This window comes from Phallusia mammillata, chromosome 3, assembly GCF_965637545.1.
Source record: "Phallusia mammillata chromosome 3, kaPhaMamm4.hap1.1, whole genome shotgun sequence".
Lineage (NCBI taxonomy): Eukaryota > Metazoa > Chordata > Ascidiacea > Phlebobranchia > Ascidiidae > Phallusia > Phallusia mammillata.
The window spans coordinates 25416829-25444206 of NC_137254.1; the positions used below are offsets into that span (position 1 = coordinate 25416829).

At 38.7% G+C, this 27378-nt stretch overlaps 2 protein-coding genes and 1 long non-coding RNA gene across 4 annotated transcripts; 1 reads left to right on the forward strand and 2 right to left on the reverse strand.

The window, feature by feature from the left end:
* Positions 1 to 5621: 5621 nt before the first annotated feature.
* Positions 5622 to 9811, reverse strand: LOC145220539 (4-galactosyl-N-acetylglucosaminide 3-alpha-L-fucosyltransferase FUT6-like). Its single transcript, XM_080087754.1, has 7 exons — positions 9370 to 9811; positions 9234 to 9285; positions 8433 to 8627; positions 7889 to 8002; positions 7209 to 7392; positions 6612 to 6784; positions 5622 to 6198 (listed from the first exon to the last, which is right to left on the reverse strand). The coding sequence occupies exons 1-7, from the start codon at positions 9512 to 9514 to the stop codon at positions 5796 to 5798; spliced, it is 1266 nt and encodes a 421-aa protein (XP_079943880.1). The 5' UTR covers positions 9515 to 9811; the 3' UTR covers positions 5622 to 5795.
* A 271-nt stretch (positions 9812 to 10082) lies between these two features.
* Positions 10083 to 20342, reverse strand: LOC145220538 (uncharacterized). Of its 2 annotated transcripts, none has more exons than XM_080087752.1 (17): positions 20185 to 20342; positions 19565 to 19754; positions 18977 to 19113; positions 17702 to 17826; positions 17039 to 17160; positions 15959 to 16634; positions 15301 to 15509; positions 14856 to 15122; positions 14120 to 14347; positions 13484 to 13656; positions 13017 to 13166; positions 12777 to 12898; positions 12409 to 12584; positions 11594 to 11744; positions 11285 to 11396; positions 10859 to 11056; positions 10083 to 10482 (listed from the first exon to the last, which is right to left on the reverse strand). In XM_080087752.1, the coding sequence occupies exons 1-17, from the start codon at positions 20211 to 20213 to the stop codon at positions 10236 to 10238; spliced, it is 3312 nt and encodes a 1103-aa protein (XP_079943878.1). In that variant the 5' UTR covers positions 20214 to 20342; the 3' UTR covers positions 10083 to 10235. The 2 variants fall into 2 exon arrangements, with proteins under 2 accessions (XP_079943878.1, XP_079943877.1); XM_080087751.1 differs by having other exon boundaries at positions 12403 to 12584.
* A 2013-nt stretch (positions 20343 to 22355) lies between these two features.
* LOC145218346 (uncharacterized) lies at positions 22356 to 23865 on the forward strand. Its single transcript, XR_013857576.1, has 2 exons — positions 22356 to 22420; positions 22573 to 23865. It is a non-coding gene; the product is annotated as an uncharacterized LOC145218346 (long non-coding RNA).
* The last annotated feature ends 3513 nt before the right edge of the window (positions 23866 to 27378 follow it).

A 27378-nucleotide genomic window follows, 5' to 3' on the forward strand; every position in this document is an offset into this window, starting at 1 on the left:
TGTTTTTGCGTCAAGAACACCCTTAAGAAGCCCACATGGGCTTGTGTAAAGCGGCGTGATATCAGCTTTAGTTCGTTTTAAAGCCCTTAGGTTAATACTAAGACGGTTTGGAATGCGCTGAGGCCTGTTAACTGGCGTTACCTTACCGAGCGTGCTGTGACGTAGTGTCGCCGGCACGCTGATTGAGTGGTTTAAACCTTGGCTGATCGATTGTCAAGTAGCCCTAGAACTAGTGATGAAACTTGGGTGAAACATTTCTTCCAACGAAGGCTGCTTTGCCTATGTTACGCTTATAAAACGATGAAAGCCGACCGCAGGTACGCAGCGAGACGGCATGCACAGAAGCGCGCTAATCTAATTACGCCCGTTGATAGACGCCTAAGCAGAGAACTCCTTCACGCGTGCCCCAGACGCATGAAAGTAACACCACTTGAGTTAAGATTAGGCGCAACATAAAGCTTGTTATTGCCGAAAGCGAGCCAACACCGGGCGAAAGCTGAGCATTTAGCAAACACCAACTGATGCGGTTGTCTCGTAGTTAACGCTTGCCCGTGCGTAAACATGAGGCCTCTGACTTCCGCATGATTTCATTCCACTCATTAGCGGGCGCTTGACTTTGGCTTGCTTTGACCTCAAAATCGCGCGTGTATAACCTCAAAATCAGTTGTGTTTATCGCCATAACTTGACCTGTGTGTTGTCGGCAAGCCTGCTGTGCGAATGCATTTGTTGCCTGCAAACGCGGATCTCAATGCAGGAACGCGAACCTTATGCCCTCAATGACGTGATTCGGTCGGAGTTTGTGTGGAACAATAGGCACCTCGTGCTTGTGACGTGAATATCAAGAACGCTTGCTTTTGTGAAGGTCATCTCCTGACGCCGTCAATCACTCAGTTGTTTGCTCAGCGGGTATAGAACCGCTTAAGAATGCATTTTATCTGATGGCTTCGGCAATTATGTTGCGACAAGTTTACTGGTATTACATTCACACAATGATTAACGTGCTACTCCATAACAAAATATCCTAATTACGTAAATAACATACTGAAGAACCGTATTAAATTCACTGCTTCGTATCTGCAAAAGCTACCTAAAGAGCAGTAAAATCTGCTATCTAAAACCTTGAATTTAAATTCAACCTCCAATGGGTAACAGACACTATACACATTTGGAGTTTGTTTGAACTACTGAGTTCATTTGGCTGAAGAGCTACTTTCTAGTCCTTCCACCATGCTTGCTGCTGCTATAATCTACTTCGAACGTTACTGCCAATTAGCCTAACAGTGGAAACAGAAATTAAGCTGTTTAGCGAATCTAGCTGTTTGACCTTAATCGTCCGAAACAGACAACAAGGTATTAAGCAAGCAAGCAGACCGACCAGCGATTGCGGAAAGAAGTCACGCACTCAGGGTCTACCATTTGTTTAACCAGTCTGCCACGCAAAACAGCTGACTGGCGGACGAGGACATAGGCGCAAATTAAAAGTTCCCTTTAGCGCCTACATTTCGACGCTACCATTCTTGAAGCTAGATTTATGGTGTGGTATGCAATCCTGCTAGATTTAAGATCCTGTTTTTCAATGTAAAACACGATACAATTTTCCTAGGATAACGTTTTCCAATGTCTATGAAAGATTTATTGCTCAATCACGTTTAAACACAAGGTATGGGGCGAAGTGCATTCCGGCTATTATGTATGATCGTATTAAGCGGTCAAACTTTGTCTCGTGATTAACGACTTAAAATATACGTATTAATGTATTTTTTAATCATGTTGTTTTGCTTGTAAAGTTGAAAATTTGCGGCCAAAACCAATTTGCATCGAGGTGTATTATATTGCTCCAACATGTCCAGCCAACATTAGGTATGAAAAACATAATCGTACCATAACAATGTGTACAAAAGCTCATTACGTTACAATAACCAGCATACATAACCTACACCCTTTCATGAATGTGGACGACTATCGTCTAAAACACACCACAAAGACTAACTCATTTTTACAACTATAACACATATTGAATATGTTGCTTTTGGGTTTCTCATTGCCGCACGCCCCTTTGCTAAATTTTCACATCATTTCTAGTGATAGTCAATACAGTTATACGACTTTGTAAAGGCCGCAACAACAGTCTATACCGGATACACCCAGCTAAGCAAATCTCAAACTGGGCTCATAAATCGGGCAAAAATTGTTACTCATAAAATTTTATTACCTCTTTTCCACGCAGTAGCCTGTTAGTTGGCTTAACACACAGCACCTTTTGCAGTTTTAAAACTAAACAAACTCGAAATTTGTCGCTATGTCCCTATCCACGCATCCGGGCTCTACTTTGCTTTATCGCTTTTAATGGCGTATTTTATTAACGTCAGTATGATTTACGGCCAGGCGTTAGTTTAAATTTGAAACGTTTTCCAGTTTTAAGCTAACTTACGACTGTTTTGTGCATATGTCGTATTGATTTTAATAATTTTAACAAGCCTGCGAAGTTATTACTGATCATTTGATGTTAACAAAGAATAAACATCTAGATCCCTTAATACAATGCAACGTTTTCAACGTTCAAGACAATGTTACAAAGGCAAACCTAATCCTGCGTATCAGTTAGGCGGATGTAGAAAATCTGCTTCAGTTTTCAGCCACAAAACTGAACTTTACGCTGAGTTTAAAGTCTCTTTCACATTGACTGAAAACCTTAGCTTCGGCAAATAATTTGTTTACATAAAACTGCTGCATGCAAAACAGAGACCATGTCGAATTGTCTGCACAAACCATCTCCAGACGTGAAGCCATCCGTGTCCAGCGAATTATCACAAAGTCGCAGAACTTATTGGAGATTAACTCGCCTTCTGCGCTTCCTGGGACCTTGTGCCTTTCTCCTTAATCTCAGCTCTCTTTTTACATAATTCACCAACCACGGTGCTCGTGTGGAGGTTCTATTGTGCTGCCTGGAACTTATCTGCTGCGAAATCAACCAAAAAATCAAGCCTGTATCCCGGGCCTATTCGTCCCGCCGGACGAGATTATTTGCTTTGCCCCATTTTTAGGGCTTACCTTTTTGCCTGTGGCTGGTCGCGCCGGCAATTAATTCGCCAGAGTAAGGACGCTATCGCTTTTCCAATCTTCCTCTCACCCTCAAACTGAATTGGGCTTTATCTCGAAACGTGAGATTGCTGCGGTAAATCACCTGGTTCTATACACACTCCCTGATAACTAGAACTCTCTGGCATTTAAGGAGTACATTGGACGGTATTTAAAGTAGCGATAAAGCCAATGAATTCGATTGCAAGTCAAACAATCGAGCTCGTGTTGTTGCATTTTGGCGACTATGCAAACTAATAATACCACGGCTATCTTTCCAGCGAAATTTCTCTGGCTACTGTAACCTACTCGCACGTGACATAAGGGGGTGTTTTTCAAACAGTTGAAAGTTCACGAAGCAGGGTTTGATAAAGCAAGAACATTATACTAACAGTTCTCGATAAAATTGCGTTTTTACTGATTCAGCCAGTAATGCTTTTTGTATGTGTTTGAAACATTTGTGCATGCCCATGACAATTTTTTTCAACGCCGTTTCTCTTCCCCTAAATCAGTGGTCCCCAACTTATGGGCCACGGCCTAGCAGTAGCGTATAACGAAAAATGCTGTCAAAATCGCTTCTAAAAACCGCTAAAGCAACATGTAATGAGCCTTTGATTAAATATTTGGGCCAAAGAATAAGAAGTTAAGGGAAACACTACCCGAAACTATGTTCTTCTACCAACCTATTAAACTAAGCGGCTGACACGATCAGGTGAAAATTTAAGACTTGTGGAAACCAGCTTTCTCCTCGAACACTTCTCAGACTGTTCCCACGCATGAAACTTCACCTCTTGTAGTTATGAAATATCGCGGTTTAAAACTTCTTCTTTGCTCCAAACCCACAAGGAGAATACAATCCCCCCTGCGGGTCTCCCTCGAAGGCAAACAAACTTGGCATTAAACACAGCTAATCTTACATAATTAGTACAAACCCAGCGCCATACCAGTAAGCATTGTTATTTTGTTGGTCCAGGGTTGCAAGTCCCAGCGGGACTAATGATTGGCAAACAGAGTACGCCGATTGGTGTGTTTGTTTTTGCACCTGTTTACCTGCCTATAGTCGCCTGCTGTGATTATTCGGCTCCCATGACTCAGGTTTAGAAAGCCACAAGGCGTTAGATGCCAAGTGTTTAAGTGCACACTTGCTGACAGATAGACGTGCTTTCTGTCGCGGGTAAATCTAAGAAAAACGAAATCTTTAGGGCGTCGACTTGACCTTAGAATCTTAATTGTAGAGGAATTACTGTTTCTCTTGTTAATTCCCACAGTTTTCACAAAAGAACTTTCGTAAAAAAAATCCCGGGCGTGGCATTTTCGTTCTTGCAAATGCTATTTTAATTATGGTTTACATTTTGTTTAATTTTACCACAGCAGCGGTTTTGATCATGTTTTCTGGATTCAAAAGCCTTGTTTTTGACCACTGAAAGTGAACATAAAGGTTGCACTTAATGACTCGTTGTATCTTCGTCATTTATAACTAGTTGCTAAATTTCTATGGCATTATTTTACAATTCAATCAAAACCATGAGTTTTGACTTAAGCTTTGTTTATTTGACATTGTAAATGTGTATGAAAACAAACCAATGCCTATACCCTTATTAGGAAATATGAATTGTGACTTCGATTACTAAACCAGCTATAATCTGAAAGCCAAAACGCCTTTTAATTCACAACTCATTTTGAACTTAGTTAAGACTTAGCCTTAGACAACCTTAATCTACCATGGTTTCTTATTTCATATTAACGTCCCAAACTCATGCCATACGAGATTAACCGCTGGGATGATTGTGAGTAACGGGTCCAATTTCTAACTTAAACTTGGGATTGACTCGCCCTTGAAAGCGCCTTCAAGTTCAGATCGCAATCTGTTTCTGGCTCTTGGCCTCTGAAGTGGTTTCATCATATTTGCCTGGTGAACATTGAACCCTTGCTGAGTTTATAGCGGTTTCAGCGCTCGTGTTGAAACAACTTAACCCGGCAGAACATAAAGATAAATATTTGATTTTCTTGGCACGTCTAAATACCCCAAATCCTTCAAAACACCATTTCAATTTAAGCTGCCACACACTTTGGGTTATGTTCAAATGTAATGTGTTTGAAACTTTAATTGCATGGGTCCATATTGCTTGTTTTTGTCGCCAATAAGATTGCACAATCTAAAGCTGGGGTTGGCAACCTGCGGCCCGCGGGCCACATGCGGCCCTTGATTCAAGGTTGTGCGGCCCGCGGAGACGCTTGAATTTGAAATGTACTGACACACGAGTCCAACTATTACATATTTTTGAGCAGATTAATGCGCCGATGCTATTTTTTGCGACCTGGCAATATGTGGCTAGAATCAAATGCGAATGTTACTTGTAGTTAAGCATATTTGTAAGCAACGAAGTAAAATCACCTTGTGTTATACACAGGTGCGGCCCGCGAGCTAATTTTGGCGTTTGTTTTTGGCCCCACAGTAACAAAGGTTGTAAGATAGAAGTACATTTTCACAACAAGGCAAGCCCTAGCTACGTACGAGTGCTGAGTAGCATGGAACATCAACAACCAGAAACAAAGCGTTTATTGCTTATTTGCGCGACCTTGCGGAAAAACGATTTTAGTTGTGCAACAATTTCAGCAACTTTTCGCTTCAATGGATGTCCACAAGTGTATGGCCCACTTACATGTTTCTTAATGCTTTAAAAGTGCTTGGTCTTCGGCAAATCCAGCGACAATTTTACGTTTTCAAACATTCTGCACGTTCGTGGTCGTACCAAAATTCGTTTAAAGACGGAATAGTGCTTGTCCTGTGCATTCTGTTGCTATGCAACGTCCTACACAATTCACAGTAACCGTAGTCGGTTATGCCGTCGAGCATCCAGTTGGTTGGTTTAATTTTTGGTCTTCGCATTTCATCTATCCTGACTGCTTGGTTGATATACAAGGAGCCTCCGCCTTTAGGAAGGTTGCGTCTCCAGTCGAAAAACTTTAGATATTCCTCATCATTTTTGTCGAGGAAATTTAGGTAGTTTACCAGCTTTTGCGGCGAGTCAAAGTCTTCGGCGTATATGAAGGACTTAGGGGGCGCTATTCGTAGTATGTCGTCTTTATGTGGACCCCATACCACCGGCACTGTACCACTGTAGACAGAGATAAAAAATCTCACAAAAATCGTGCATTTTTGTAAGTTTAACGCGTTATAAACAATCCTAGATACCAATTGGCAACATTACTGGCTAAACGTTGCTACAGGGAGGCTTACTTTATCGGTAAATAAAGTAAAGACGTATTACATGTTATTTTTGGTTAACCGTGTCCACGTGCATTGCTTTACTTCAAAGGGCCCCAACCCCTTGATCCCTTATGTAATTTTTTTAAGGTTACGGACCCATACATGAAGTTTACCCTAAGCTCCTTTGGGAAACATATTTTTTAAAGTTTTGATTTCACTGACCCCTTGGAACCATTTCACGGGCGCCTATATTGGGCCCGCCAACCCCAGCTTGGGATCATTGTTTTCAATTTGTTAAATGGACTCAGCTAAAAACTTTACCTTAAAATTCCATTTTTCCAAAACTTTTCACTAACGTAGTCACGGCAATGATAGGAATTTTCAAACGCCAGGTAGAACTTGTACTCGTTGAGTTTTTTGATCGCCTCCATGCTCCGATACGGCGGAAATTCCTGGTTAAAACACTTTCCGAACCTTTCTACGCGAAGCCCTGCCTGCAAAATTAAAAACTGCTCATTGACTTAGCATTTTATCTCAGGATATTCTTCAAAAAGTTTTGGAATGGCTGGGGTTTTGTTATTGCGAATAACTCATTTCTCATTTATATTTTTGTACTACTTTAAATTTACAGCTTGACAGTGTTTTTGATGCAAAGTGTGGCACAATTTTAAGCGGGTTTTTAAACTTCTTTTTTTACTGTAATGCACTTGGGTTATCGAGGAATGCCACATCCCATTGCCTGTGTAGCGGGTCTAGCGACAATAATGTAAATAATAATACAGAAAAACTTTATGTGGTAGTAGTGTAATTATTGTTCTAACCTAAACTAATAGGATTGCGTAGTGTATGGAAAAATTTCAAACACGACAGAGAGTTTAAACAGCAAACCTTTCTGTGACTTTTTTCTGCAACACTTACCTTTTTCAGGGAGGACACATACAGCAGTCTCACGGTGGCGGATTTTGAAGTACCACAGTTGCTCACGACCCAAGCAGCCAAGCCACGCTTTGATTTGAGGATCATATCCCTTTCAACGTGGAGAAACGGAGAAACATCTTCAGTTAATGGTCGAAGATACGGAGAAAAAATCTCAGATTCTCGCCTGCAAGGTAATCAAATCATTTGCTAATAAATTTTTGACCCGTAGAAAATAGTTAGATCATTTTTCCTCTCTGATCTTGCTTCGTCTCACAAATTAAAAATAGCAAAGATGTAGAATGTAGTACTTATTTTTTGGTACACTTCGTTGACTTGTAATGTACCAAATGTTTGAAACGGGCGGGATAGTACTACTCCTACCATAGTAGTGAGATACTTGTCTACCAGTCGCTTTAAATCGCTTGTCTTCGTCATAACACACGTTAAAAGACTGTTAGGTTTTAGTCAACACACATTCCATATTAGGTACTATGTAGCTATTTTTCATTTGGTCCAACACAATTGCCAGTCACATGTTCAAGCATTATAGTTTGCGTGAGGTTTCGGTTCTTATTCAAGTAGTTAAATACGCTCACACTGAATTTTTATTTAATTGAAAAGGGATTAAGTACCTCCTACATATGCTGCAATCGGTTTGTGTTTTAGGACTTCTTCATTACCTGTGTGTCATAGTTGCATTGAAGTAATTGTCATACCGTTCCAAGCGAAGATTTAGTAGCTTAGTTGTTGCAGGGCTTTCCCGGCATAACCAGACGAACAATTGATCAGATTTCCTGAAACACAAATCTTGATCGTTTTTGTTAGACTGGCGAATAGGTTCATCTAGCATTGACGCTTATTTTAATGATTTGATAGCTTTGTTAAGACTTGTTTGTATCTGGAAACTAGGAGTAATTACTCTACCGAAAAAGTGGCGGTACCTGCATATTTTATTACATCGTTTTCAAGCTTTTCTTATTCAACTGGGTTTAACAACAGTTTTTAAACTGCATGCAACAATAGTTCACAAAACCGCCAGTGCACGTTGTTTTGACCTATAAGGTCTCAGCTGTGCAGCTGGTGACGAGAGATCGGCCGTATTATCTAGTGTAGCCATTCAACGGCACTTCAGTTTGTTGGGAGTAACAGGGTAAAAATCCAGTTTTTAAACGTTCCTGCAAAAGACAGCTTAACAATCACTTGAAGCTTATGATTATGGTTTACCTCGTTTCCGGCAGTTCTTCGATTTTACGATAATGGAATACCACCGCGTCACTAGAGTTCAGTAGCGTTCGGTCATCAGTGACGTCACAGTGACCGCATTTTTCATCAATTGTTTTTGCGTACGTCACGGTTGGCGGAACGTTCCAAATGAGCAGGGTCTTCCGCACTATAGGAGAAGTTGTAGCTAAAACTGACCTGGAATGGAAAAGTTTGCATTGTCTAGTCATGTAAATTGTCTGACTTTGTGGCTGGGTATTGTGAGGTCAGTGGTTTAAATCTCATCGAAATGGTTTTAAGGATAGGTTCGGTTAAGAGTTTATTGTGACACAATTTTTAAACACTTGTTTCTTGTGAACTAAGAACTATGTTTGGTTATTGTCTGTTCCATTGTATTTATTGATGGTTTGTGAGATTATTGCTTTATCCTTTTTTCTGTATCCCCCCTTGGCTGTTTGTTGATTTCAAAACGCCACTAAGGAGACAATCAATGATGGTTGCATATACAATAACACCAATTCATTAATTTCAAGTTAGAAGTAGTCAATTTTAACAAAACATTTTACCAAATTTTCTATGTTTGCCGTTTGAAGAGATATATGACCGATTTGCCCTTATCTCTGTATTGTGTTCAAACATTCCATATTTACTGCAGTGCCCCCAATGGCCCATTTATTCATAAACGCCCCCTTCTTAGTTGCAAACGCCCCAGAGAGGTTCTAGCACCCACTTTGAGAGCCACTGTTTGGGACTGATGCAAAAGTTAGTCAATCCCATACACACTATGGTTTGTATATTTCTAACCTTTCAGCTGTTGCAGTACGCGTGAGGTCAACCATTTCTTCTATCAAGCTGTCTATTGGGGAAAACAGCGGTGTTAGGCAGACTACAATCCAATAATTCGATTTGCTTTCTGCATTCAAATGCGATTTTTACCTACCTTGTTTTGGTTGAACTTTTTCTATTTCTTGTGCAATATCCGAGGCCGTAATAATTCCATCCTCGTACTGTCTTGGAAGCACGAAATATAAGAAGCTTGTAACTGTGATAACAACTAAAACACGGTATAACGTGCTTCCACGCATATTGCTATCAAAGCTCCTTCTCTTTTCTAAGTTGGCATTACTCTATACTTTGCCTGACTTTAAGTCTTACATATCGTTTTGGAATCTTCTCGAAGAGATGTACCCTACAAACTCTGTCGAAAAGAGCAATAGTAACATTTTATCTTAACCTTTTGCAATAAGATGTACCCAGTTTTTACCTACAGTACAATTTTCCAGCTTTGTCTTAAATACGCTCACTTTCTTCAGTTTGTAATTATATAAACTTGTCTAAATAATATTTGTAATTTATTTGTAAATTAAGCGGCTTGATCCAACGGTAGGTCGCCGCTGTTCAGTACGTTGCCTGGTCTTTTCCTTCGCTGTGAATTGTTTCACCGCCTGGGGCAGTCAACAGGCGGCTTGTTACAGAACAAGTTTCGATTAAAACACCAAGATGCCGTCTTACACTTGCCTGGCCATAAAAGTAAGGTCCGCAACAGTCGTGTTCATTATTTGCGTTTTTAGTTAGTGATTCTGCATACTGTTTCATAGCGTTTTGATATGACAGTTTCAAAAATAATGTCTAAATTTGGCCTTTGACGCATGATTCGTTGTGAACAATGAGTTTATTGCTGAATCATGCAAATATCAATGACCGGCATTTTTCGCAAAAATACAAAACGTGATTTGGAAAAGATTGCATAACGTAATTATTAACAGTGTACAACAAGCAATAAAAACGGAACAATTTCTTTTTCATTCATTCAAACGATTTTTCGTACAAAACACTTAATTGCATCGCCCTTGCTGCAACGTCGAAACTTTTTTTATGCTTTGTGGATGTCCAGTTCGTGGAGGTGACGTCATACGTGTGAATTATGACATCATGGGTTTGTGTGATGACGTACACGAGCTGTTTGCCGTTAGCAACACACGATACCAAAGGCTTAACCGGAGCCGATTTGTCTTCTCTTCTAAAGCTTGCACGTAATCGAGTCAACTTGTTTCTGTAAAGAAGAACATAGAGGTGTATTCTTGGGTTAATTGCAGGCAAATAATAAAACAAGAGTGAAGGGTTCAGTTTTTACGTCTGGTTATTTAACGCTTTGCAACATTGATGTCTCGTGTCATGGTGTTCGCACCGTTTCAACTTCAGTCGTTATTTTCAGATAGTTTGTTGTTTTGAGTCAATTTTCATCACCAAAGGGAATAGAACCTCTAATTATGACGGAAATTAGATAACTTGGTTTAGATCTTGCTTTAAATCGTATCTTATGTTTACAGCCTAAATTATTTGTCTGGGGAGTAAATATTCTACATAATAGTTCTTTTTATTTCCAAATAACAACCGAAACGGATATATAAACCTTTGGTCAAACTTACGTTGGTGGGGATTGAATTCCGACAGAGAAAGGTAGTTTAATTTCTGTCCATTGGTCGCTATTGAAACTATACTCGTATAAGAGCGCGTTTACTTGTGCTGAATCCACATTGCCTGTGCTGATGAGGTAGGCTCGTGACGTTGTCGATGACATAATCGGCGACGTACATGGGCAGGGAAGAGGACGCTTTTCAATCATTCTAAATAAAATTGGATTTGAATCGGTTTTGAATTTCTTACCGGCTTCGATATGTAAACCACTACACTAGTTCCCTTAAATTAGTAACCAGTAAATTGTACTGATGGGCTTGAAAGATTTTCTATGTTACGTGGTAATTTGTCTGCTGGAAAATATCAGTTTTTATGCTGGATTGACAAAAGTGTTGATGACCAATGACTTAATTGGCGTTAAGTTAAACACCGTATACCTTTCGTCTTGTGGGTCAAACATAACGTTCTGCATGGGCTTGCTCTTCCCACCGCAGATCAAAATCACTGGCCGCGTTATCGTGTGGCTGTGCGGGTCCTCATTTGCATTGTCTATAAACAATAGTAAAACCCTTTAAAATTAGCAGTAAATGACAGTAAAATACTCAAATTCCTGAGTCCTCGTTGAGAGGCTGTGGTCGATTCGAGTTTGGTTAGGCTATTTGCCCAAGTGCGTTCCTTTGAGGTCGTACGATGTGTCCCTAGTTTCAGAAAGTCAAGCCAAAATTTTTTGACAGGTAAAGTCTTACCGAATGATGGTTTCTTGTACTTAAGTGCATTTTGCTTCGGGGAAACCCGACTGAAAGCTGGACCACTTTCCGAACCAGTTGAACTTCGTAGGCGTTGACCCATTCTTGTTTTGCTCGGAGAAGATGGTTTCTTTAAATCCGCTTTCTCACGCTGTCAATTATAGGATATATCTAGTGACTAATACCTAATATTGGTTTGCTTGGTGCTACTAAATTGGCACGTAATATGTGAAATGTTTACCAGGATTTAAAATGCATATCGCCGCCTTTATTGTAAAGGTTTTTAACCTCTTTGTCCCGTCTAACCATTTTTTAACTTTCGAAGTAAAACACACACCCTCACAATTTTTCCTAACTGACTAAAGTCACCCAACTGTGGCAAAAACACTCTAAATAAGTTGCAGTGTGTTTCTAGCGTGCATGTGTTACTTCGTGAAAACAATATCGACCACATCAGGTAAATTGATTTTCACCTCGTATAGGTAGGTTGTCAAAGCTTAGGGCAGGGGTTCTTAACCTGGGGTGCACGCACCCCCAAGGGGTGCGAGAACTGTTCCTAGGGGGTGCGGGGGTGCTGAATCATTAAGGTTGGTTAGGTCTATTCTATTTAAGCAATTACAGAAGGGGGAGCGAAAATTGGTTAGTGATTTGAAAGGGGGTGCGAAAATTGGTTAGTGATTTGAAAGGGGTGCAGCAAGGAAAAAAGGTTAAGAACCACTGGCTTAGGGGTTCATGTATTTACATCTACGACATAGAAAATGTATACTTATTTGCCAACCCCTGCTTTAATGTAAAGGCAGCGTTTTTACCTTTACCGACATAAATGCTGCATCAAGTGCACTGTATCGCATCGTAGCTTCACAAAACACTGCTGAATGGAAGTAGCTTGGCGTTGATATTGACGCTGACGACATTTTCCACTTTAAATGTCCACGTCGACTATCCGCTACAAGGCGCTCTATGCATCCCGTAATTTGATACCCGGATACACCTACAGAAGCCAACAGTTGAGAGGGCTAGACCTATAGAGTTGTAGAAAAACTTTTCGGCTTGGTACAAACAGCAGTGCAGTCGTTTTTACGCGATAATGCGTTTTAAATGGTGAAATTTTCAATATCTTTACATTGAAGTTTTACATTTGGTTTTGGCCTATTGCATTAGGTGTGTTTTATCTCTAATTTACCTTTCTCAACGCTTTCGGTCATTCCACCCAATGCGTACAGCGTTCCTTCACAAGACACGAGGGCAAAGTGAGACCTTTCTATTTTCATGTTAGACATTTGCGTCCATTGCTGGTTTTCGTACCTGCGCAAAAGCAGTTTTGTCATGGAAAAATCTTGACATTACTGAAATTTATGTGCTGTATCATTCATTCGATAGTATTTCCGTTCTTTTTCTGAATTTAAAGCACACGTTTACTCACTTGTATACTTCATTGGACGTGTGCCTGTTTTTCCTGACGTCACGGCCTCCAGCGACGTAGAGTGCTGCCCCTTGTGACGTCACCGCAAATCCGCCCCACGTGACCGGTGATTGGCCAAGGTCTTCCCAGATATTGTCCGTCGAATTAACACTGAGGATGATACAAAAGTTTAGGAAAAGTTTCATTTTGTTTTGTTGTGTTACTTTTAAGTTAGTCTGCTCTCACAAAAATGTTTTTATGTCCGTCAGTATCCCAATGGTGTTTTTGATAAATAATATGGACACGATACGTTTTAGGACCTTTAGCTGGTAAATCAAACGGTACTTGTTTCAACTTGTTTGCCAAAGCACTTATATCTGCCCGTTGGTTGAATGCTATTACGTAAGGTCCAATTATAACAAAACATTGTTTTTAAACCATTTCTTTCCTTAAACTTCCATACATGCTCAATATGTTTAAATTGTCACCTGTACAGCTTATTCATGGTCTTTTTGGAATCATAAGTCTCGTTGTGTGATATAAATGCTACCACATTCCCTTTTCTCGCCTGCTTCCTTGGTGATCCACCTCCAATTGCGTGAGATAAATACTGGGGTGCGGTTTGGTTGTGCAAAGCCATCAGAATCCGTTGTCGAGTGTCCTGACAAAATCGTTTGGGATAAGTTTGGAAAACAGTGCACAAGTTGACATTAAATTCGTATTTACTGAAGAGGTTCTGATTTCTTGGTTTAGTTAAAATTTACGGATTGTGTTTGGGAATACTAATTCTTGGTTATTATATCTGTTGTGGTTTTAATACCGTGTTGTTTGTTACCAAGTTTAAAACGAGCCTGTTTTGTGTCGTGTATGTTGAAATCTTTGCAGCTTTGAGACGCTCAATTCTAAAACTTTACCCAAACCAAGTCATTTTTTGTGGTTTATGCCCATAGTTTTCGATCATTAATTGGTCTCAAAGTTTCTTATTGTTTAAGTTATTAAATGTTTCTTACATTTTTTATGCATAAACTATTTATGATATTACCTCAAGTAGTTGCTTAGGTAACTTTGTAATTTCTCTAATTGATAGTCCTTTTTACCACTGGCTTACAATACTGAATTCTTACCGGGTCCGCCATTACTATCGACTCTTTAGTGACCACACGGTTAATGACGCTCGCTTTCATGTTGTCAAATTGCACGAACTTCATAACTCGTGACGTCATGGCAGGTATTCGCGTGCTCGACTTGTAGGTGAGCCACCGAATCAAAGCAATGAAGAATTGAAGTTCAAGATCGTTGTCCCGAATTCTTGCAGTGCGTAATGTCTCACAGCTTATCAGCTTGTTGAGGTCCTGTGAATCGAGATGTAGTGTCATTTTTTTAGACCAGGGTTCTTTAACTGGGGTGATTGTGACATTATTTTAAGTTGAAGATTGCTGATTTAGACTATATATTTTCCAATATAGTGGGACTGGAAAGACATATTTATACTTGGACCGCATAGGCTTTTGACCTTTATTAGTGGTATATCCGCAAATTTAATCCGAAGGTCAACAAGTTTAAAGGTTTGGTTGGTTTGTATGGTTGTACAACCAATTGATTGAAATGATACAACTGCATTACCAGGAAAAAAACAAGCCTATTTGAGTCGTGAATCATTAAAAATAACACGGTGCCATTGTTTTCACTTTATCGTTGTTTTTTAATAGCAGTTGAGTCGTAATTCTTAGTTATTTCTTCTTCGGTAGTATATTCGTCGGCCTCGGTAGTCGGGTTGAAATTCAGAAGTATAGGTTTGGTTTAACTTAACGGCACAACACGAAAAATAGATAAAAAACTGGGATTAAAAAGTTTGCCTACCAGCGAGGACAGTTCCTTAAAGGCTTGTGTTTCTGTCAGTTCCCAAAAGCGTGAAGTGGCAAACTTTCTGCTTTCTTCCCGCAAACGTGGAAACCCGAACATCCCTGAAAGCCTGTACGCAAGCAGCACGTTTTCTGCTGTAAAGAAACCATTGTAGCTTGAACAGTTCCTCTCAAGATAACTGGTGCATTGTCGAACAAGAAACTGGAACTGGAATCTGTATGCTGCTCGCAGAAGGCCCATCGCGTTTTCTTTATCGATCGTACACTGTAAACAATGAAACTTAATGTTAAAGTCTCACTGTGGCTGCAGACAGTGCACACTGTTTCGACCTATACGGTCTTATCAGTGCAGCTGGTGATGAGAGGTATGTCGTATGGGCTAGTGTAGCCACCTCTGTTGCTGGTATTTTATGACAATTTCGATAAATGAGTTTTCAAGTTACCTGGCCAGTGTAGATGTATCGAACAATTTCTTGCACTGCGTTCTCCTCGACTTTTGTCAGCACAATTTCGGTTGTATTGATTTTCTGCACAATGGCGCTGAAGACCGGACTGCTTGCCGCGAGCACCACCTTGTGACAGTTTATACGAGCGTTGCCCACGATCAACGTGAGGTCACAGAACAATGTCTGATCCCGCAAGTAATTTAGTCCTGAAAAAATGTAAGATTTGTAAGATGACTTAGTTTCTGTTTGTTTTTTCCTACGGCCAAAAACAATTTGGTATGCTAACTTTACTATCTTGGTATGTTATATTTGTTGTGTTGTTTTCTATGATGGTAAATCATATGCCCTATAATAGACGTTTCTAGTTTGTGGGGCAGTTGAGCTATATGCACTTTTTGTTAGTGCAGACTATATTGCGTTTTCATTTGTTTCATCGGTTATAGCTTTGTGATTGTGAATTAAGGGAGGCAATCAGAAGAATGCAATAGTTTTGACTAAATCGACTTAATTATAGTGTCTTGGAAATCACACTTCCTCATTAAAAGCTTAAGGTACAGTATTGTCTTTTTACTATTTCTATGGGAATAACGTGACATATGATGGCACGTTTATTGCGTTACCTCAATACTCATATACAACCTACTTTTATACATACCTTTCAATAAACCGGGAATAGATTTAGATCTAAATCCAACAGTGTAAACGTCTCGACTCTTATGACGCTTTTTCTTCTCTTGCACCGGTTTTGATTCATCACTCTTCTCTTTCGATCCTGGAGAATCAAGGATGTCGTACGACTTCTTTTTCCACTCATCTGGGATTTCAGACCTCCCAGTTGCACGCATCCTTGTGGGCCATGTACCGTTCCCAGTCTCCTTGAGAATCGAACCCCGAACTTTCGGACTTGTTTTCTTTTGTCCTTGAGTTACTCCATCACCATTTAAGCCCCCGTTCATCACAGACGATAGAAGAATAGGAGTTGGGCTGGGTACGTTATAACTCCCTGACCTTGGTTTTTGTGTAATCCTTTCATCTAAAGATTTCCCTAAGCGTTTCAATTGCGGTTCACTTTTCGGAGTCGGGATTCTTCTGCCCGCACTTGTACTTGTGTTGTGAAGTCCTTCTGGTGTTTGACGTAGACTGGTACTATCGTTGCATCCAGTTTCCAAACTTTCGACGCTGTTTGAGTTCAAGTCCTCTGTGGATCTATTCAAGGGTGTTGGGCAGCGACTGTGAAACGTCACTTTGATTGACGGGCGTACGTCACGCTTGAATGCACTCATCGAGAGGTTGATGTCAGGATTTGAGTCCGTACTTTCTGAACCGGATACCTCAATAAAGAATACAACCATTTTAAACCACTGTTACAGTTTGCAGTCAAGCTGTGTATTAGCTGTTATGCAATTCAACACCGGTGTATAGTATGTACGATTTGGATGTATTTGTGCGTTTATTTTCTTTATTTTGTACATGTATTATTTCTTTTTTGTTAAGTGTCCTGTTCAGAGTGCATTTAAGTATTTTGAAACACAGACAAGGCTGGTAAAATCTATAGTACTTTGTGGTTTAAATGCACCACTGCATCCTTTTAGGACCTCCTTTTGATTTACTTACACATTACCCGTAGTGTTAATATACCCGTTGTAACACAGATATTGTACGTACGTGTCAGTGCTTAGCTGAAGTTAATAGCTTGATTTGGTTTGTTATAAAGTTGTAGGGTTTTTATAAACACCTGTGATGAATTTTCCTTGTCTGACGAGCTGCTTGCTTGTCCGTCTGTTACGTCATCACTTCCTACCGAAGCTTCATCAAATCCAATCATTCGTTGTAATTTTGGTCGTCGGGGTGCCGGTTCTTTGATAAAAGAAAAAAGAACGTTTTTAAACTGACTTATGATAACTACCTTTTTTGGTGTTGGTCGCTCTTCTGACAATGCAAGTGGTTTGTCTTTAACCCAGTCTTTGCTATAGGGTGCAAATTGTGCAACAGGTCGTTAAGTATAGTCATTAAACCGTTAAAAACTTATTGGCGAGCCTGATTGCAAAAAAAATATCATTTGCGCAAGGCTTTTTGCACAAATACCGACTTGACTTGTCTGTTATTACCGTTAATTGCTATCAAATCGTTAACAGTAATTACTCAGGCCTAAATTAAAGCATTTCATGGTGGTGACAAGAACCAGTGACAATTATTCACCAACACTAATGAATCAAGGCAATTATGCATTGCAATAGCATACGTAATACACTCATTAACAGTTTACCAGTAAACATTATCAAATATCTGTAGTGAGCAACTGGGATACAATGCTGTTTGAATTAAGTACCCATATATAACTACCACTTTGTTTTCTGTAGTCTTTTTTTTGCTGGGTCATGCTGGTGTCAATGTATACCTTTGTGGTCATCCGGTAACATGCGCAATAGATTCTCGCACATTCGCTTCACGGAAGTGACTTGAAGTATGTGGGAGGCGTGATAAATCTTCTTGATCGCTTCCACTTGTATTTCAGTGTTAACGCTATTGAAGATAGGTAAATATGATAATAAAAATTTGATTTGGTGAAATTGCATTTTTTTTTAAATATTGTTGGGTTAGGGCAGGGGTGGGCAACCTTTGTTACTGTAGGGCCAATTATAAATGTCAAAATTGGATCGAGGGCCGCACCTGTGCATCACACAAAGTGATTTTGCTTTGTTGCTTACCAAATATCCTTAACTACAAGCATAATTCGTATTTGATTCTAGCCACATTTTGCCAGACCGCAGAAAACTAGCATCAGGCGCATTAATCTGCTCAAAAATATGTAATAATTGGACTCGTTAGCCAGTACTTTTGTAATCCAAGCGTCTCTGCGGGCCGCAGGTTGCCCACCCCTGGGTTAGGGTCATAAAAAATTAAAACCTTGTTCTTGTTAGTCCAAAATTCACTAATTGCGCTACTTTAAAAAGACTGCTCCATGTTTCCCTTTCAGTATGTCTTTAACATTCCTTACATGGATTTATGTGAATTGCTTGCCTTCAGTGCATGTAGGTACAACCTTATTTTAGTTTTCAGTATTAACGCGGTTATATAATGGTTATACAATAATGTTATCACGTGATTTGTTGAAATGTTTGTTGGGTTTCTTACAACTTTTGTTGAGTCGGGGCCACTGTAAATATTTGTGCTTTGCCGAATGGTTAAAAAAGAAACGGCCGCATTACAAGCATATCCATGTCAGTCAAAAATTAATTTATAAATTCAATTATTTAATGCAAACAGACAGCACTATTTCCTTTTCAACGTATCTTAAACATCCCGTATAAAGGTTCTATTTTAGACCTAATGCTACCGTACACAAAATAAATCGTCCAGAAACGACTTGCTTAATAGGTTGCCTTTGGAGTAGGTAGCGCGGTGATTAACTTTAAAAATAATTTTGTTTCTGTTAATTGTTCACCGAAGTTGTGTCAGCAGAAACCTAAAGCGTGTTTTGATCAAAGGCTTGAGTATTTTTTAGTGTTACCGTTGATATATTTGTTATGTGTTGATCACATATACAGCTATGTTACACCTCTTCGGTGTATTTCCATTCGCAGTTTCCTATGCGCGTTAAAAAACATGACTGACATTTTTGAACAGGTTAAAAACGGCTGCTACATTTTACATGGTAAATTCTATCGCTTACTTGTAAACAAACTGAACCAGCTGGTGCAAAGCTTCCGGAGGAATTGCGTCAGCGTTGAGGAGGCTTTCACGCTTCATGAATACGTTCCGCATGACTGGGCTGACTGCTGCAAGCACCACACGGTTCGCTTTAATGCTCTGCAATGCAAACACCTATCATGACTGATTGCTCTCAATGCTTCTGTGGGTGGATTATGTCGTGGGTTCTTTTTTACTGTATTGGGGAAAGAGTTTACTGACATTACTCACTGAGGGAAAAAATGTTGACGCTTTGGGAATTACGCGAGAGAAATGTTTTGGCGAAGCACGAATTCTATAGCATTAAATTTGCCGAAAAAGTCAACTTGGTGGATACTGAGCGTGTGAAATCCCTTTGGGGGTAAAGGATAACAGAAAAACTTTATTCTCGTATAATCACTTGATTGCAGGATTTTTGAGATAAACTGCATTTTTGGGTGGAATCGTGTTAAAAACCTGGTACAACACTTTCTTACTTATCTTATTAACAGTCGTTTTGTTTAGCTTTATATCAAATGTTGTATTTTAACTTGATCATACATCCCTTTATGAATTAAAACTTCTTAACCACCTCGTCATCATAGGTAAACGTGATATCGGAGAGGAAGCCAAGATTTCGCATGGACCGAAGGCTTTGAGAGAGCGCCGCTGAATGCTGTTCATCCTTGATTTTCCATTGAGCTGGTCCAAGACCAAAGGTAGAAGTCTTGTTAACGGCTGATGTGGAACTGCTGTTCGGGCTCAGAGCCAGCTGGGTCCGGCTAAAATGGAAGCAATTGACTTTGATTAATTATCGCTTTGAACGTAGCTAGTTGGTTGAAGGCTATGGACGTAGGTAGTTGGTTGTTGAACTTTGTTTGCACTTGGAAACTTGCGCATATCAAAACGTATTAAGGCATTTCTACATAAACTTAACCCAATTGCAAATAATCCAACATTTTATACATAATATGTTGTCAAAGCTATAAATTTAACTCAAATCAAAGATGCCACCAGTCGCTGTGTCCACTACATGGTTTCCTAATAGCAGAGTAATACACAGTAAGACATCAAAACACCGCACATGTCAAATGCGCAACAGGCTCACGACTCGGTAACCTTACACTGTACTTCCTAACCAACGGCTATCAAAGCCACATAAACAACGGTTTGAGCTTGCTTATGTTTTAACGCAATACAAATTTGACTTACCTTCTATGAGACGGGAAGTGTAGCGGCATTATTCCATATGTTTCATCACTCCAATTTAAATCAGCCCTACAAACTATGTCCCAGCACACAATGCACAGCAAACCAGTCTGTCAAATTACCCGACTCGATTCTGTTGTAACAAATTGTGAGGGTAGTCATGTCACGTAACGCGATTGTTGCTAGAAACGATGTCCTTTTAAGTAAGCACGTTTCTCGTTTCTAGGGTATTTACAGCTCTTAGCGTCAGATGTCCCCAAAAGCTAAACTGTACCCTTATTTTGTAGTAGAGCTGGCCTGTCTGGAATTAATTTAAGTGCGATTTCTTGGGAAAATACATGCCTTAAAAACCATTAGTTTGACCAGCTGATTACAGGTTAAGGTTATTCACTATTGATTTACAATATACTCCAAGTGCTATTAAATATACTCTCTTGTCATCGTAATATTGCCTTCAATCAGTCAGTAATTTGATATCATACGTAACCGCTAGCGCAGCCTATAGCCTGCAGCACTTACTGTTAATCAGCTGTTCATAGGAACTAGCCACTAAAAGGCACCAAAAACGTCAACTTGATTTAAGGCACTTAATTTCTGAATTCGGGTTAATTTCTACCTATGGTCACGTTGATAGCTATTTCCCAGGGCTTGGAGACTTGAATGCCTTCTCTTTTTTGCTAATCGGTTCTGCGCCAGCACAAGAGCGCGCAATAAAACGGAAGTGACGCACAAGCGTGGCACCGGAAGCGCGTGTTTATGCGCGACTTCTCAATGATATCTCTGCCGTACGATGCAACTGAAAGCAATCTAATTTATTACGAGGTGATTTGTGTCAATATAATGGCTGTGTTGGTTTGATGAAATCGTAACATTACGATGCTGCTGGGATATAAAAAAAAATACACCTCATTGTTAAAGTTTTCAACGACATTTTCATTTCATAAAATCTAAAACCATAGCCCATTGGCACTTTAGTATCGAATTGGGAAAACTCTCCTTATGCTTCCCGTTGTTTTGTTGTTGTTGTTTGTTTTGCAAAATGAGCCCACCTTGCCGTTGCGTGTTTCAAACTTATTTCAAGCAAATGTAAATTGGGGATTCGCATGCTTTCGGGTCAAAACCAAAAGAGTACAGTAATCCGCTTAATTGGTGTACTAAATATCAAAATTAACAGATAAATATGACGCATTAGCGTCTGCCTCTCCAACTTAATTTGCAATACGTCCTTTGTCGCTATCTACCGACCGACAAAACAAAGCCTGCGAAAACCTAATTGAATCTGGAATAGTGCTACGAAAAACTCAATAAAGCCGGATTATTTAAGCCTTGAAAGTGGATAAATATGCCTTTGCATTTGGTCGAAATTTAAGTAAAAATTGTATCTCTTTAAATTGACTTTAACCGACCTGGGGGCTGTAAGAAGGCCCACATACTCGGCACTCGAAAAGGTGGTTTTGAGTTTAAAATCCGAACCGTAGACATTATTTCGTCAAATTAGGAGTGAAAACATTTGCTTTCATACTATAGTATAGGCTATAGCTTTCATGTTCCTACAAAAATTTAAGTCACTGATTTCGGTCAAAAACAGTGTGCACATTTGAAAAACACAACAAATTCCGGCTTTTTCAAAAATGGACTTTGCTTCAAAACTTTTACTGTGTCTTGACATATTTAAAATCACGTGATTCAACCATTTTCACTTAACGTGCTACCCCGACGTCTATAAGAAAAAACATTACGGCCAATTTTTTTACTGCAGTTTGCAGGCACCAAATAATAAAATATCAGCAAGGTTGTAGACTTGTTTTACAAAACAAATCAGGTTTCACGTTTTTTTTTTTGTATTAACCATTTACTTGTCGCACTAATCAGATGTTGACAAAGATATGTGAATCAGGGTGACGTTTATAAGGATGTAGATTTGAGCCCATGTTGCAGAATTTGTAATTCACCATAGACGCACTTTATGCCTTGTTTATCTCCACAACGAAAACCAATGATATCTACTGTTTAGTTCACGCCCCCCTGTCGGCTTAAATCAGCTCAGCGATTGGACGGTTTTCGAGCGCTTCTGTGACGTCGTAAAGCTGAGCGTTTTGATTGGTCGAAAGCGAAAAAGAAAAAAAGGGAATCTTGCTTTGACTTGTGCGCGGCGCCATTTGTTTTCTGTTGACTTTGAAGAAGGACGTGTCCAGTTGGCAAGTTCCAGTTATATTGAAGGCAACGGAAACTCGAAAAGGTATGTTTATTATTAGTGTTGTCTTATGGTGTATAACTTAGATGCACGTATGTTTTCGTTAACCTTAAAAGATATTTGTTTCAGTAGTGTGGTTGTTTAGTCATTTTGCTTTGTCATGTGGTTGATACTTTCTGAAAATTTTTATATTTTAGAACATGATTAAAGCAACTCATCATGGGGAATTGTTGATTAAAATTGAAGATTGACAAGAACGGATTGTATCACCCACGGTAACCTACTAGGTATGTTGTATTATTGGCATTTTTACACATATTGTTAGCCACCTTTGCAAAAACAAATTTATTACATTGTTACTTGATACTGTGCCAAACTAATGAGGCTTATATGAAGAAATTAGTAAACTAAGTACAATCCAGCTTTTAAAGCATTAAGACACCTTTAATAAAGATAAAATATGCAAGCATGTAAAATATATTGTCTAAATGTTATATAATCATTTTGTGTTGTTAAAAGCAAAACAGCGATAGGATCAACACACATTTTGATTTTAGTCTGTTTGAATGTTTTGTTTATGTGTGATGAGCATGTCCGTTAAATGTTGACATGCCAAGACAACGAGTCTGCATTAAGCTGTTACAGTCCATTAAATGTTGGTATCACAAATGATAAACTGTTACTGCTAGTAGTTTTAGATGTTTTAAAAACTATTTCTGACTTTCATTGTGTATATGCTGCTGGGCACAGCCAATTCAGTGCAGATGATCGTTGCTATTCAAAAAATGTCTTCCCTCTGTTGGTGTACCATGACAAAATTTGTGCATTGTATATTTGTTCAAAATGTTAAACAATGTCGGAATTCTAGAAAAAAATAAGTATGCAGAACAGGTCTTTGTTGAATGTCTATTTTTGTTTTGTTTTTCAAAATGTCTTTCCTATATTTTAGCTCGATCGTTTTGTTTTATGGGTGCTCAAGCTCAGTAACAGGTATAAGATTCTTTTAGCTGACATGCACAGCACTTGTCCTACAAGTGTAAATCTCACTGAGATGTTGGTGGCTTTCTGTTGCTAATTCTGCACTTATCAGCATTGTGTTTTCTTTATGTTACGATATGTTTGGGAGACATCATTCGTAAAGACATTTCGGAGCTTTTTAGCTTGATTTTAATTTCCCTGGTTTTTGCTGGTATACAATATGGTTGGAAAATTGTCTTCTTGGAATAGTTTGATGTTTGTTGTCGTTGAACTTGGCCAAATTTGCAACCACAACTTTTTTGGTTAATGCAAGACCTCTTAATGTGTTTTCGTAATAACGTTTTTGATGTGAAATCATAAATGTGGTTTTAAGCTTGCTTTTAGATCAGTTTTTTTTTTAATGTTTTGGTTGTTTTGCTTCATTCTTGTACTAAATCCACTTCATGAAATAAGCATTGCAGGTGCATTATCAGTGTAAAGGAGTTGTGATAAAATAAAGAGGCAGCTTTTTTCTTCTGCTTTTTAAGTTGTTTTCTATGGTTTACACAGCCTCATCTTCTCATTTGTGGTAGTTCTGACATAACAAGTATAGACTTTTAGCTTATACAATTTGTCATCATTGGTGGTTTTATCACATTCAATAGCAAATAAAGGTGACACATTAATTTATTCCAGAACTTTAAATTAAATATCCACTACAACTTTATTGATGCGAGTTAGATTAATAAATGGGACAGTGACATCTTTGCTAGCTCATTGTAGTTTGTTTACCCTAACACGATTTTTTTGCCACAGTGATCAAGTAAGCTATTTTGAAGGAGTGCTTTTCAGCAATTTATTTTCTCAGTGGAATCCTGGTTGTCTTGAAAATTCACTAATGGTTTGTCATTCTGGTTTGTTCTAAAACATCACTTCAAGTAGATTTGCTGCAATGCATCATTTCTCAGATTTTCAAACCATACTACACTGTGGTACAACTTTACCATTTACAGTAGCATAAAACAATTTGAACATACTCCTCTTTATTTTCTGTACTGAATAAGCAACAAACAAGTAGCCAGCACAATTACAATTTTTATCGCAGAAGATATTAAACTTTTTTGCTGTTAGACACGGTGATTTGCCAAACTTCAGTTTTGTTTTTGACTCAATAAACAGCTGCAGTGTTTTTAGATGTTGTAATTGCCATTTTAGATTCGGCACAGTTTTAAAGATCAGGACCACACACATTAAAATATATGTGGTAGTGTGCATGTTAGGGCTCTTAAGGTATATGTCAGAGACATGATGATGACATGACATATCTGTCAGTTGGTAGCAGTCTTTTTTACCATCAGCCAATTTGTACCTAAATATTTCTTACACTATATATATATATATATAGTTTGTTTAGTTAATTTTGGTTCAAAATATTAAACAATGTTGGTATTCTACATACATGTGTTTTTCATGATGTTATCTATATTCCCACCGACTTCATTGTATATCTTTATTCTGAGATGTGGCCTTGGTCTGCCAAGGCCCTAATCCAACAACATTTGAATTTTTTTAAGTTTTTTTCACTTGTTTTGTGTCTTATTTTTCTGTTTCACTTATATTACCCACCTTTTCCTGCAAACTTATAAGGCCTATTGGGCAGTAAGTTGGTTCTGAAATGTCTTTAATACTACTATGGTTCATTCCGTTTTGTTTCAAACTCGTTATGAAATGACTCGATTCTTGTTATATTTATCTTTCGTTCGTTCCTTATCGGCCAGACACTTCTCAAGTTTTTGACTATGGCACATGTCCGCAAGTGTGAATAACTGTGTTACATTAGTGATGCTTAGAGCTTTGTTCTGCTAATTATGGGTCCCCTTCCCTGAAGGGGACACATATTGATTTTACTCAAAATGTTTTTTCTTTTTTTTTTCTTCTTTTTTCTTCTCCCCAAAGTTTGTCCGACTCGTTTTTCCATCAAATGTTTGATGGATTTGGATGAAATTTACACAGATGGTAGATATAGTTATGTAGATGTGCATCCCACTTTTTTTTTGTTGATAACCCCAGTATTTACCCCGCTAGCCCCCTAAAATGGGTTATTTTCTTCCTAAAGTTTGTCCGACTCGTTTTTCCATCAAATGTTTGATGGATTTGGATGAAATTTACACAGATGGTAGATATAGTTGTGTAGATGTGCATCCCACTTCGTTTTTGTTGATAACCCCAGTATTTACCCCGCTTGTAAACAGTGTCAGAATTGACTGAAATTTGGATAGCTTGTAGAGTATGCCATTTATAGTTGTCGATTGTTGTGTTCAACCCTGTAGCCCCAACATTTACCCCACAAGCCCCCAAAGTGTAAAACGTATTTGTATGTTACTGGACACCACAAATGAAAGATTTATGTTACTCAATAGTGTTACAAGGGCAAGCAGTTGTATGTTACTCGTTTGTGACTTTGTGGATTGCTTGGTGAACGTTTTTGTGCCATGGCAGTTAGGGTGTTTTTGCCCTATGACGTCAGAAACAGTAACGGTTGTTGCTCAAAACACCTCTAGTGGTCGACATTTTAAACATTGGCGGATTGGGCTGAAATTTTGCTGTACTATTGATTGAGTCATTGAGGTTTCCTATTTTTTTAGTTTGTGTGTCGCACCCCATTAGTTACCCTACTAGCCCCCTAAAATGGGTCAGTTTTTTAAACAGTGTCGGGATTGGATAAAATTTGGGTAGTATGTGGACTATGCTATTTGTAGGTTTCAATTGATGTGTTTTACCTTGTAGCCCCAACATTTACTCAACTAGCCCCCTAAAATAAATGAACTTTTAAAAAACGTCCTAATTATATGAAATTTTGCAAAGTTTATTAAACATACTAAGTCCTCAAATGTTATGTTTTGCCCTGTAGTACCACAACTTAACCAACTAATTCCTAAAATAGGTGACCCTTTTCACAATGTTCAAATTGAATGAAAACCGGACAGCTTGTAGAATTTGCTGTTCATTTTTTGTTTTACCCCATTATGCCACTACTTACTGCTTCGTTTCTTTGAAAAGGAACGTTAGATAGGACATACTTCAAACAATACCTGGGGTGAATCTAAATTTATATAGTTTGTACTCTACATAGTATTAGTATTTAAGCCCAGTGCCGATCACCTTACAGCACTAAACGTTCACATGGTTATCTCTCGAAATGCATTATCTACAACTTTGCATGTGTGGGGGACCCATGAGTTTCTGCTTGCAGAAACAACTAAGGTTATAAAAGACAGTAGATGGTATGGGACCCAATATAAAATAAGCATAGGAAATATATCAATGTTTTGAAATAGGTTATAGTGTATATGCAAGGGCAATATGTGCTAAGCCACCCTTCTAATTCTGTACACTTTTTTGTTATTGTTAATGTGTTTTGTGTAAGTTATTTGAGATAGTTGTTCATGCCATAATTGACATGACATGTTTAATGATCTAAGATGAAACTTTTTTTTACTTCTTAGTTACAAATTTGTAAAATATGCTACCTGGTGGATGAAACACCTGTTTATTTTTTTTGATGTTGGGCATTGTAAAACATGGAATGATGTCACACCATCAACAGTTGCTGTATGATTTTGTCCTTGAGTGCTCTTTTTTCAATATCGACTCCGTGACACAATTGCTTTGCTTTGTAATTTGGTTCAAAATATTAAACAAAAGGTCGGAACTCTGTAAAGATTTCATCACTAACACTCTTGTTAAGACCCAACATTTTAAGGTTTTTGCAGGATGCCTTTGTGCATATCAGCTTTGGTCTTTTTCTTGTGGCTTCTAACACATAACATGTCTTAGTGTGTGTACATGCACAGGACATGTTCCTTAACAGTAAATCTCTTCAAAACCACTTATACTATTTGCTTTACTGTTGTTTATTATGGGTCCCCTTCCCTGAAGGGGACACATATTGATTTTACTCAAAATGTTTTTTGTTTTTTTTGTTTTTTTTCTTATTTTTTCTTCTACCCAAAGTTTGTCCAACTCGTTTTTCCATCAAATGTATG

Bases quoted from the DNA above. Each gene is read 5' to 3' on its own strand.
- LOC145220539 (XM_080087754.1), bottom strand. From the start codon at position 9,514: ATGCGTGGAAGCACGTTATACCGTGTTTTAGTTGTTATCACAGTTACA. The intron at 8,003-8,432 runs GTAAACCATAAT...TTTGTGTTTCAG, and splicing joins GAAGAACTGCCGGAAACGAG to GAAATCTGATCAATTGTTCG. The intron at 7,393-7,888 runs GTAATGAAGAAG...ATTACCTTGCAG, and splicing joins AATGCAACTATGACACACAG to GCGAGAATCTGAGATTTTTT.
- LOC145220538 (XM_080087751.1), bottom strand. From the start codon at position 20,213: ATGCCGCTACACTTCCCGTCTCATAGAAG. The intron at 17,161-17,701 runs GTATACATTGAC...CTTTTATCAAAG, and splicing joins GTTACCGGATGACCACAAAG to AACCGGCACCCCGACGACCA. The intron at 11,057-11,284 runs GTATACGGTGTT...AATTTTATTTAG, and splicing joins TTTGACCCACAAGACGAAAG to AATGATTGAAAAGCGTCCTC.